The sequence below is a fragment of the Tenrec ecaudatus genome, chromosome 2 (genome assembly GCF_050624435.1).
Source record: "Tenrec ecaudatus isolate mTenEca1 chromosome 2, mTenEca1.hap1, whole genome shotgun sequence".
In the NCBI taxonomy this organism is placed as follows: domain Eukaryota; kingdom Metazoa; phylum Chordata; class Mammalia; order Afrosoricida; family Tenrecidae; genus Tenrec; species Tenrec ecaudatus.
In genome coordinates this window covers 293,642,458-293,655,273 of record NC_134531.1, presented here as the reverse complement: position 1 = coordinate 293,655,273, position 12,816 = coordinate 293,642,458, and the positions used below count along the sequence as shown (strand labels likewise).

General features: G+C 39.5%; 1 protein-coding gene and 1 non-coding gene across 2 annotated transcripts in view; one reads left to right on the top strand and one right to left on the bottom strand.

Annotated features, from left to right (window-relative positions):
- Window positions 1–12,816, top strand: part of TRAT1 (T cell receptor associated transmembrane adaptor 1) — a 37,590-nt gene that overhangs the window by 16,359 nt on the left and 8,415 nt on the right. Inside the window, exon 3 of the mRNA XM_075542962.1 lies at window positions 5,828–5,864. Coding sequence (XP_075399077.1) covers window positions 5,828–5,864 — 37 coding nt within the window. The remainder of the gene's footprint in view (window positions 1–5,827; window positions 5,865–12,816) is intronic.
- On the bottom strand, window positions 4,729–4,857 carry LOC142441582 (small Cajal body-specific RNA 24). Its single transcript, XR_012782950.1, has one exon.

Here is a 12,816-nt window from a genome sequence, read left to right as displayed (position 1 = left end):
TCCTGGACAGAGAAACTAGAAGAGATTCCATCACACTGAACAGTTTTCCTGGCCCCTGGACTGCCAATGCCATCCCCCTATAACTGGTCTCATGCAACCTTTTTATTTTTGCTACTCTTTGTAGCTAAGAAACTTGCAAGATCTGACTGCACCTTGAAAACCAGTGAATAAAGCGTGCCGGGGTATTAAATAGCTCACAAAGGAAAGTCTTCATCTCTGCAACAATGCAATATCTACAGATACAATCAGAGAGGCAAAATAAGCCTCCTCTTGAAGTTCTCTATAGCGGTGCTAGGGAGAAGCTTTGAAACGGGACTCTCCCTTGCCCCGGAAAACAAATCTTTCATTTTTATATGATTCTTTGTCCAAATCTGATCCTTAGAGGAACAGATCTTTATTTATTTTTCTGATAGGAAAGGTATTGACTTTCTCCCTCCTTTAAATTGAAACTATATTCTTTATCCCAGCTTTCATCTCTGCTTTGAGAAGAAGGATAAATCAGCGTATACTTTCCTCGTGCAGCAAAATCTGACCACTTTACGCTCTGTTCACTAGAAAGTTGAGGCCCGTCTTTACCTCCCACATTGTAACATTAAAAATACACCAGAGGGCTTGAGTGTGTCGTTTAAACCACGTGATGGTGTTTCTTGTTGATTCTAAAGGAGGAGACACAGGCAAGCGTATTTGCATCACACAATCTCACCTTGAACCTGACCACAAAGATTTGTATCTGAATCCCAGGAGAGGGTTATGAGAGCTCTCCCAGCTCCCTTCACCCCGAGTCTTGCTAATGTGGTTGCTTTATAGCAACCCACACAGTTTTCCATGTACTTTGTATCACAGAGGCACCCACACAATCAAGCCACTTACTTTAAAATAAACTTTCATATGAGGATAAGTAAAAACATATTGCTACTGGGGTTTCGGTTGATCCCACTTCACCAACCCCGCTTCCCCCAAATGAGTTTAAACACGTCTCTATAATCAGTGTAGACCTGTAGACTGGTTCTTTTAGTAATACACCACTTGTCTTTGTCTTAGAGAGTACCTTCAAAGACTGAACCCTTTTGTGCCATGGAAAAAGATGAGTGTTGAGGTGAGGACTAATATCAAAACTCAAATGGACAGTTCCCCAAATCACTGAAGCTTAGCAACAATATGGGGATGTCATCCTACATAAACTAACCATGTTTTGATGGACCGATGGCTTCATGGAAGGTCAGGAGGACCTCAGAGAGTGGCACGCTCAAAAGGCTGGAGTGACTGTGTTTTGGAATTTCCAAGGGTAATCGCAATAGGTCTTCTAAAGGACACAGGATGGTGATTAAAATGTCCTGTGAGAATTGTTTTAAGAAATTTGAACACTGCATTGGTGAGAAAAAGGCTAGAAAAGATGGGCTGAGTTACTTTTTTAATCAATCATGATATGACGGATCTGCTCATTCATCAGTGTTAACAAGTGTTTCGGTTTGTTTTAATTGAGCATTTTCTAGGGAAACCCCATGGACTAGAGAAAGCCTGCCCTTGCTCCTTCCAATTTCTCTTTATTCTCAAAGCTCAGAGAAGACTGAACACACTATTGAGTCTATACCAAAACGACTGTTTTTATGTGGAGTAAACTGAAGAGGTAGAATGGCTAGGGGAAGTGTTAAAAAAAACAAACTAAAAACGTACTGCCACTGAGTCAATGCTGGCTCATAGCCACCCTCCGTGGGTTTCCAGGACTGATTGTTTACAGGGGTAGAAAGCCCAGTCTCTCTCTCTCTTGGAGCTGCTGGTGGTTTTGAACTGCTGATCGGGCAGATTACAGCGCAACACGTAACCACCATACCACCAAGGCTCCATTTGGGGAAGGGTTAGAGCGGTAGAAATACCATCTTCAGACGTGCATATAGTAACTCTGAAGGATATGTAAAGAGACCATAGCTTCATGAATTTATACTTCTGCTTCATAAAAGTGTTTGTGATTTTGTAACAATATTTTCTATTTTCCCTCATAAACTCTCATGAAAAAGTAAGCTCTTTTAAGGAGGATGAGCTTACCGACCTTTTGCTTCAGATGTCATCTTTGGATGTTTGATTATGACCCCATCTAAAGAGAGCATACTCTATTCAACTTCTCATCGTAAAGATTGTAAAAGTGGAACCCCCTCAAGACAAATTGTTCAGCTTCAGGTTACATATTTAAATCCTAAGGTACCATGGAATGTGGTGTCCCTGAATTTTTAAAGTACCCCTTCAGGGTGCTTCTTGAAAGTCATTGATACACGGGTACAATGCCTTCATCCCCTGTTGCTATCTGCCATAGGTTGACCTTGAGCAATGGGGTACAATGTCCAATGAAATTAGACCATTGTCACCCATTGGGTTTTCTTTAGTTGATTTTTGGAAGATAATTACCAGACCTTTCTTACTAGTCTGTCTTAGTCTGGAAGCTCCACTCAAACAGATTCAGCAAAGTGGTGATTTGCAAACCTTCACTGACAGTTGAGTGCCAGACTGGTGTAAGATACATTGGCCAGGAACTGAAGTCTGGTCTCTTGCATGGAAGGTGAGAATTCTACTATGGAAACACCATGGCCCTTATTCCTTGTCTCTTTTGTATTTTCTTTATTATTTTAAGCCTCTTTTCTTCCATCCTAGCATCCCATTGTAGATTACATGTTTTATATATTTGCGTCTAATACTTCTTTTCCACAGAGCTTTTTGGTTTCTCGTTTTTTGCTTTTGCCTATTAATAATGGATAAAATATTGCCATTAGGTGCCTTTGAATAGATAGATGCTTTTACACACTTTGCCTTGGAATTACTCTCCAGTTATGAACATTCATACTCTAAGAAATTACAATGGAAAATCCACATTATTTAAAAAAATGATGTTTCTATATATTTACACCACGATTATATTTCTTATTCTAATCAAATGATCTTTCTTTACTTTTGCTTAAAATGTTTTCGATAGTTTATTTTTACCATTGATTTCAGAATATTGCTTAGCTGGTGACGACCCTCTTGTTAAAAGTGAGATTTGGCATTTTCAGTTAAAGTCAGGCTCTTCTAAAAGTTCTTTTTGCTTTAAGGCAGCATCTTAATCATGTCAGTTAATTTCCAGTTAACTCATTTAATGAAATTTGCTGACTGAAATCTGCACATTAAATTATGGTTTGCTATGTATGCTTTTGATGCATGTCAATAACAATTTTGTGCTTTTGTTAACTGCTTTGGTGGGAAATATCTCGACCCCACAAACATTCCATAAGAAAACATTGCTATCCCTATTTTGTAGATATATTGCTAATTCGAAATTTTAAGTGATTTTCATATTGTCTCACGGAAGATAATTCGCAGAGGTAGTACTCCAATCTGATGTCATACTATCAATATTTTGATTCTTTTTAAAAAAAAACGTTTTCTTAGGGGCTCATACAACTCTTATCACAATCCATGCATACATCATTTGTGTAAAGCACCCTTGTACATTCATTGCCCTCATCATTTTCAAAGCATTTGCTCTCCACTTAAACCCTTGGCATCAGGTCCTCTTTATTTCCCCCTCCCTCCCTGCTCCCCCTCTCTCATGAGCCCTTGATAATTTATAAATTATTATTTTGTCATATCTTGCCCTGTCTGACATCTCCCTTCACCCCCTTTTCTGTTGTCCATCCCCCAGGGAGGAGGTCACATGCAGATCCTTGTAATCAGTTCCCTCCTTCCAAACCACTCTCCCAGTATTCTGAGTCTTAAACATGAATTTGTTCTATGATATATTAGGGTATAGTTTGACTAATATCTTTTCCATGGACTTGGATTCAAGAAAATATGCATAATAACTAATGACAGAGTAAAACCATTTCCTTCATATAATAAGATATTAACACCTAATATATACCATATTTCATTTTTGAGTTTATAGTTTCCTGTTCCATAATTTTTTTTTCTTTCTGGTTATTGATGCCACTTACACAACTCGAGTTTTCCCATTTTTCTGGACTTTCATAAACTTGTGGCAAGGCTTCCTTCTATGTGCATTCATACAAATATTTCCAAAATGAATCTCAAGGTAGTTTAAAATAGCCATGTGTTCTCTATGGAGTTTGGGAAGGATATTTTTTGTGGGCTAGGAGAAGTGTATTTCTGACATAGCTCCAAAGAGTGATACCCATCACTTTAGATCTCATGACAGCTTAGTGTGAATTTTCTGCAAAAACATCCCACACTTGATCTTTCACTGAATTCCTTAAACCACAGACATGTGAAATCTCCATTTTAGTCTCTACTGGGATGATTTCATAAATTGTTCCAATAACGTTTCTCTAATAACGGTTAATGACCTCTCTGGAGAATTAGTCAACGGTGTCTAACAAAAACCTAACTAAAAATGATCTTTGTAATTAGTTGTGGATTGATTCAACTGTTTTCAGACATTTCAAATTCTTTACCAACACACCGAGTTTTTAATATATAAATATTAAAGAATATATTATGTGATTGCTTTTGTCTCTGGGTTATTCTCTTAAGCCTAGCTATCACTGGTCTTCATTTATCTCTGTATAGCTTTTGTATGGTTTGGACTATTATTTAATGCCAACTTTAGTAATATGTAATAACAGCATAATTAATATCACACCACATATTTACATCATGTTCAACATCACATAAAATTTATGAATGAAAAGATAATATGGTATAAATTTCTTCATAATATTGATTGAAATTCTTAAAAATTTTAAGTGTCAGTAGTGGAATGATCCACCCTTTGTACTTGCGAAGGTTGAACAGAAGCTACTATATTTCTCTAGGACATTTATAAAGAATTATCTTCCCTTTGAGCAGAAACTGAACAATAGTAGATGTCCACAATGAAATTCCTAAAATTTGAGCTATTTATTAATTCCCCTCCATCACTCACCAACTCATTAGGAATCCATCACTTTCCCCTAAAAAGACCTCTGAAAACTAATTTTTCCAATAGTTTGTGTGTGTGCACGAATGTGCATCACTGTATTATATAAATTTTACGTGAAGTAAACATAGTCCTTTTTTATTTGGCCCTCCTGCCTTCATCAGTTTTGTTACATACTAAGATTTGACACATCATATTTTCATGACTTGTGACTTCTACATGATTTCTGTGGTCCATCTTGCCTGTTCAGCTCAAAGCATCCCGTTTCTTCTAAAAGTCATTTTGCTGTTTCGATTATTGCAGATATTGAATTCCCAACTCTCCTCAGCACCCTTCTCACCAGTCCTCTCTTTCCCAACCACTATTTGCACTGTGTGGAAGAATGGTCTCACAAACAGAACAACCGCTCAGCATAATGTTTATGTCATTACTCACATACCAAGAAATATCACACATATTTTTTTAAAATAAAGAAAATAAAATGCCTCTTGGCATCTCCTGTTGTGATGAACCAAAACCTCTACAAAACAGCTTAGATAAAGAGGACAATGGATGAGGATGAAGGGCTACTTCATGGGACCAAAAGCAGAAAGTATGACCGTCATCTATATCCACCTGGCCCACAGCAAAGGCAAGAATGGAGACTCCAGCTTTCTTTGCTCAGGGCTGCCAGTGCATAACATGACCATGCATCATAATCTAAATCACTTCCAAACTATAGCACATGTTCATCACAAACCACCAACAAAGAATCTGAATGACCCAAATTAGAGACCTTTTTCCTTAGACGAGTCAGCCCTGCTGGAGTGGCTTGATCACAGATATCAATTAAAACAGGCTGGGCTCCCATCAGAACACTGTAGAAAAACATTAAAAAATTATGTCAAACTTTATTTTAATTTGTTTATTTTAAATATTTTTCAGAGAAAATATACAGCTACTCCAATGACTACATTCCAAGGTAAGTTGAAATTGGGTCCTGCAGTACAATTCTCAAGTAACACAGGAAAATACCAGATGCTATCTTGCTTTTATAACAGCTCTGTGGCATTGTGGATTAAGCAGTGGGCTGCTAACTGTAAGGTTGGTGATTCAAACCCACTGGCTGCTTCCTGGGACAGAGATGAGGCTGTCTGCTCCTGTGAAGATTTATAGCCGCAAACACCTTATATATAGGGGCTCTATGAGGTGAAGTTCACTTGATGTCAGTGCCTTTGTTTGGGTTTGGCTCACCTTGCTCTTCTGGGACCCTAGAATGAGTAAGCACTTGGCAGCTAAGCCAAAGGGCAGATGTTCCAAATCATTAAGCAGCTCACTGGGTAAATGATATGTGGCAATCTGCTCCTTTAAAGGTTATTTGTTTTTGTTAGATGCCATGAAGTAGGCTTTGTCTCCTAGTGATCTTATGAACGAAGGTAAGTAAAAACGTAAGCCCATCGGTGGATAATGGAGCATCCCCCACAGAGGAGTCGCAGGGAGGGGATGTCAATCAGGGTGCAGTAGAGCACTGATGGATCACATAATCTACCTCTGATCCCTGAAGCCTCCTCACCCCCCACTATCGTGACCTCATTGCTGCTTCCCACACTGGACTAGATGGGAGCATGGACATAGATATAGGCAAGAGCGAAAACTCATGGCACACGGAACCCAGGGACAGACATGGGAATAGGGACACCAAAAGGGTAGGGGGAAGGTGGAAAGGAGCAGGGAGGGAGGAGGTACTGATCACAACGAGTGTTACATAACCACACACCCCCATCCAGGGGGAACAGCAGAAAGCAGAGGGGAAGGGAGACAGCAGTTGATGTGAGATTTGAAAATAATAACAATCTATAATCTAACAAGGGGCCACGAGGGTTGGGGGGTGGTGGATGGAGGGAGAAAAAAAGGAGCTGATCCCAAGGGCTCAATGGAAAGTAAGTGTATAGAAAAGAACAATGGCAATATTTGTCCAAATATATTGGATACAATTGACATATGGATTGTAACAAGAGTTGTAAGAGCCCCCAGTAAAATGATTTTTAAAATAGAATAACTCTATAAAAAATGTAGGGCTGCAAGATCATTATGGTTGATGGGTTTTGTCAAGTGGGCTGCAAACACACGGATGAAAATGAAACGCTACCCAGTCCTGTGCCATCATCACAATTTTTGTTCCTTTTTGAGCCCATAATTGCAGTCACTTTGTCAATCCAGCTGGGGGGCCATTGTCTTTTCTCATTGACCCTCTACTTTACTAAACATGTTGTCTTCATATGCCCAAAGTATGAGAGACAAAAACCTCACCATTTTTGTTTCGAAGGTTCATCCTGACTAAATTTTGTCCAAGATAGATTAGTTTGGTTTCTGGCAGTTGGGAATACTTCACATATTTATTGCCTACACCTTAATTCAAATACATCAGTTACCCCAGGGTTTCCCTTATTCACTGCCCAACTTTTAAGTGCATATGAAACAATTGCAAATACAATTACTTGGTTGCATATTCTGTGTTGCTAACTGCAAGGTCAGTTGTTCAAAATCAGCCACTCTGCAGCAGAAAAGCGGGGGTGGGGGTGTGTTCTATTCTCACAAAGAATTACAGTCTCGGAAACTCACAGAGGCAGTTCTACCTTGTCGAATAAGGTCACTATGAGTCACCACTGGCTGAGTGACAGTGAAAGAGAGGGAGACCAAGACCATTATGAAATAGATTTGCTGCCCTAATGCAATGTGTTCTTTGATTTCTCGACTACTGCTTCCATTCTCCCTTACTCATCTAAATAACTACTATTGGTCTGTGTAAATATTCTACATGAGCACAATTAAGGATTCTGGAATTCCTAATCTTTACAGTGTGTTTCTAGAATGATATCTCTGTTCCAAGTCCTCTTTTGCTAATGTCTGATAGATCTTGGCTAAACAGAGAATTCTTGAAAGGATTTCACTTGTATTTTATTGGCTACATGAAGACATTCAACTGTGTGGATCATAAAAACTATATATAACATTGTAAAGAACAGGAATATATAGAATATAGATATATAGTCTATATTTATAGGAGTGAGTGAGCAGGCTAGGGTAGTTGATTTTGGGTTCAGCTGCTAATCATAAGGTGATTAGTTCAAATGCACCAGTTGTTTCATGGAAGAAAGCTGAGACGTTCAGCTTACATAAAGTTGTACAGCCTTGGAAGCTCACCGGGAAAGCTCGACTTTGTCCCATTGCTATAAGTCAGAATTAACTCAATGACAGTAAGTACAAATATGGACCAAGAGCTGATGCTGTCGAAGAAATAAATCCAAGCTACACTGAAGACATTGATGGAAAACGGGTTCTAGGAACTGATGGAATCTCAGTGAAATATTTACCAAGTAGATACAGCTCAGAAAGTCCTCACTAGTCTATGTCAAGAAATTTGAAAGACAACTTCTTGACCAACCAACTGTAATATATTCATATTTGTGTTCATACCAAAGGGAGGTGATCCCATGTAATAAGGAAATGATCAATCAATATCATGGATGTCACCTGCATAAAAAATCTTGCCTAGGGAGAATTAACAAATGAATCCAAAATGAACTACAAGAAATTCAGGTTGCATTCAGAAGAGGACGTGGAACAAAGGATATCATGACTAATGTCACATGAATCTTGGACTGGAAACAGAATATCACAAAGACATTTACCTGTGTTTTATTGACTATGGAAAGGCATTCTACTATATGTATCATAATACATTTTGGGTAATATTGTGAAGAATGGGATTTCTAGATTACTTAACTGTGCTTAGGTGAGACCTGTACATATATACCATATATACTCGTGTATAAGCTGAGTTTTTTCAGCACGTTTTTAATGCAGCTTTTGTGGTAAAATTAGGTGGCTCAGATGATATTTGTGTCGGCTTATATGCGAATATATATGGTATATACCTAGAGGCAATTGTTTGAGCAGAGCAAGGGGATACTGCATGGTTTAAAATCAGTGTGTCAGGGTTGTATCCTTTCCCATATTTATTCAATCTGTATGCTGAGCAAATAATATACGAAATTATCTATTTTAAGCAGAATTTGGCTTCAAGATTTCAGAAGAGTCATTAGCAACTTGCCACATTCAGATAATATACCTTTAACAGCTGAGAGTGAAGAGAATTTGAAATATTTGCTGATGAAGATCAAAGATGACAGCCTTCAGTATAGATTATTCCACACTGTAAAGAAAACTAACATTCCTACAATCAATCAGCAGAATTATGATGAAGTAAGAAAAGATTCAAGTTGTCATGGATTTAATTTTACCTGGACCAAAAATCAAGGCCGGTGGAATCAGCAACATGAGAAAATCATCATCAAATCTTTGGCAAAAGATTTCGTTAAAGTCTCACTTTGACGGCTAATGTGAATCTGACCCAAGCAAAGGTATTTTCAATGACCTCCTATGGACCATGGGCAAGGATGGCTAAAGAACTGAGGACTCGCACTCTGATGTTGGTGCATGGATTGCCAGGAGAATGAAGAGCTCTATCGTGGAAGATATTCACCTAGAATGGTTCTTCAAAGGAACGATTGTAAGATTTCTCCTGGGCTTCTGACTTGTTCTCAGAAGAGGCGAGTTTCCGCAGAAGGGCATCATGGTCAGTAAGATAGAGGATCGGTGAAAAAGAGGATCTTAAAGAGATGAAATGACAAAGTGTATACCACTCTCACTGCCATTGAGTTGTGGCCGACTCCTAGGGACCCTATAGGACAGGGCAGAACTGCCCCTGTCAGTTTCCAAGACTGATTCTTTATGGGAGTAGAAGACCCCATCTTTCTTCCTCAGAGAGCTGGCTGGTGGTTTGAACTGCTGACTTTTCAGATCACAGCCCAGTGTGCAGCCGCCAGGGCTCCTCAGAATATACCCAATGGGGGTCTAACAAACCAAGAATTGGGAAGTTAATTTAGAACCAGGAAGTGTTTCTTGCTGTCGTACATATTGTTGCTATGAGTTGAAACTGACTGGAAGTTACATAAGAACAGCAACGTTACTGTGGAGGAGTTCCGTTTGGGAAGTGGGTGCTTTTGAGGCCATATCCTTGTGCTGTTGTGTGCTATGGAGTTGATTCCCACTATCTATCAGTGACTATGGAAGAGAGCAGGACTGCCCTAGGTGACTCCTACTTTGTAATCATTAAGGAAGCAGTTACTAGGCCTCTGCTCTCATGGAGTCATCGGTGGGTGTCAACATTAGATCCGTATATGATCAGCTGATGGTTTAGATTAGTTCATCAGCCTAGAAAACATTGCCATTGCAACCATCCCAACTCGTCGCAAGCCTATAAAACCAAGTGGAATGGCCCCATAGGATCTGTAATCCAAATCTGTAATCATTAGGGAGAGGAACCTTGCTGGCACAGCATTTAACTGACAGGATGGAGGTTTGAATGCATTGGATGGACGGAGGGAGGACGATGTGGCAGTCAACTTCCATAATCATTACAGTCTTGGATACAGCATATGGTCGCTCTCCTCTGTCTTATGGGGATGGGGTGGGCTGTGAGTCTGGACTGACTTGAGGGCACACGCCAGCAATCTTCATGGAAGCAGTCTGTTACAGTTCTCTCACCACATCTTCAAACCCACCCGTGGAGTGGCGGATGGATTTGAATCATGGACATTCCAATTAGCAGCTGAGCACTTAACCACTGCACCACCAGGGCTCTCCCTGCATCACGAGTCCTCCTATCAGTGTGTGGCATGTTTTACGCCAGTCACTTCTGATATTTAGAAAGAGCAGATGAGGTCTAGAAGCTAGGAGCCACAGATGGGGGATGATATGTATATATGCCAGTCCATGCGAAGATACCAAGGAGGCAAGATACTGAAGCTGAAAAGAGACAGCAATCACCTCTGAAAGCAACACAGAAAGAAAGAATTTCACCAGAACGAGAGAACTGGATTCAGACTTCTACCCCACTAGTTTGTTTTTTAATGTATTTCTAATCATTAAAGTACCAACTTGTAGTATTTCTGTTATAGCATCACTCAGAAACTAAGATATCATTTCGGATATGTTCAAAGAAATGGAGTTTGGTTAGGCCTAAAACTCAGAAGTGTAACACATTCTCATTTACTCCTGTTTAACACTGAAATTCCGAATCAAGCACTGTCACACGTTTATTCTTGATGAGTACTGGATATTTGCAATAGACCAGCACGATCTGCCATTGTTAAGGGGAAAAAATAATTTGTTGGTTTGGCAATAGCTCCTGAATAATAGTTTATCTCAGATGATTAATCATTTGAGACCTGCCTGTAGACATAGGGCACGGCATTATAAATCACATCTTATTTTCATTCATAGGGAATAAAATGATGTTACATTTTTGGACGTGATTTATCATATGCAGGTTGCATCTGGTGTCTATATGGGCTAGGGAAATGACTGGGTTGCCTTATTAAAAATTCCTCACCTATTACTGCATAGCTAGAGGAAACACCATGAGCAGTCTCTATCCCGGTATTAAGCTGTATTGAATTACTGAGGGAAGAAAGGCTTACAGATGAGTCCTTTGTTGTCAGATAAGTGAAACACATGCCAGTAGCTGGGATTTTCTAACCATTTTATCCAAGTATCATTTGATCTGCTCCTTTTTTTAAAGGACACCTGCTTACTACTTATATATTCGGGGTCCTCTTTCAGACACACGGAGTGTAATATAGGTGTTATGCTTTGAGATAAGAGTCCTTTTTTTCTTTTCATTGAATTCCCATTTGCTCTTGGGGATATGTCATCTCAGAGTTAAAGCAGTTGGTCCCATTTTATGAAATGTCACTCTTTCTGTCTGACATTTTTCTTTGTTCCTCCGCGGTCATTGTGAACTCTGGTCACTGAGACCATTAGAACTCGCTGGTAACAATGGCAGGACGGCTCCTCTGATCCTAATAGACTCACTAAAATGAAGCGAGAAAGAACTTTAATCAAATGGCAAGAATAGTTATGAATTCTCATCAGTTCTCCCAATTGAGGCCAGTCAACATTGTGTCGTCTTCTAGACTATTCCCCTACAGTCCTTGGCTTGTGCCACCTGACTTCCTGGAGTGGTGGACACAGCCTAGGAATGCCGGGTCCCACCTGTGTCACAGCCCGGCTGCTGCTGTAGTGTTAGCTGAGCTGATGCCAACAAACACTCCCCATTAAAGCCGGTGCCTTTGGGACAGTGTGGTCTCTAATTAACCTCTATGAGCTGCCAATTCCTTATCTGCATGATAGAAATTTGAATACTTCCTTAAGAATAAGATACACATCTCACAGGGTATTTCTGAGAATTCAATGCACACTGAACTTGAGAAGGAGTCAAGGTTTCACGTGTAGTCCTTATTACTGGTGTTCCCATTACAAATAAGGCTAGAAAAAATAAGTTAGTCTACCTGAGTCTCTGGCTCTCATTTTATAAAGTGAAGACTAATAATCTAATGTTTGCACTATTTCCCTGGACTCTTGATATAACACATGCAAAATGCAGGCATAGATAGAAGTCCTAATAGGTGATCACTAATTTTATCGCATCTCCTGTGCTATGTCTATGAGAATTTTTTCAGCCTCTTATTTTTCATTATTTATTATTCACTTAATAACCATAGCTTAAAGACACTCAGGGTCAACAAAGAAAGCGTGTATAGCTAAGAACACAGACCATCTAGCTTCTAATCCCAGTTCTGTCATTTACCGGTGTTCTGACCTTGAATGAGGTACTTAACCTTGCTGTGTGTCAGACGGATTACCTGAAACATTTCTACCAGGTGGAGATGAGGACTCAATGAAGACATATGTGGAACGTATTTCAACAGTCTAACACTTAGTAAGGGCTGAATAAGCATCATGAACTAAGAGAAAGACGAAGAGACCAGCATTTAAAAGCTCACAGATCCACATGTATACGCACATGC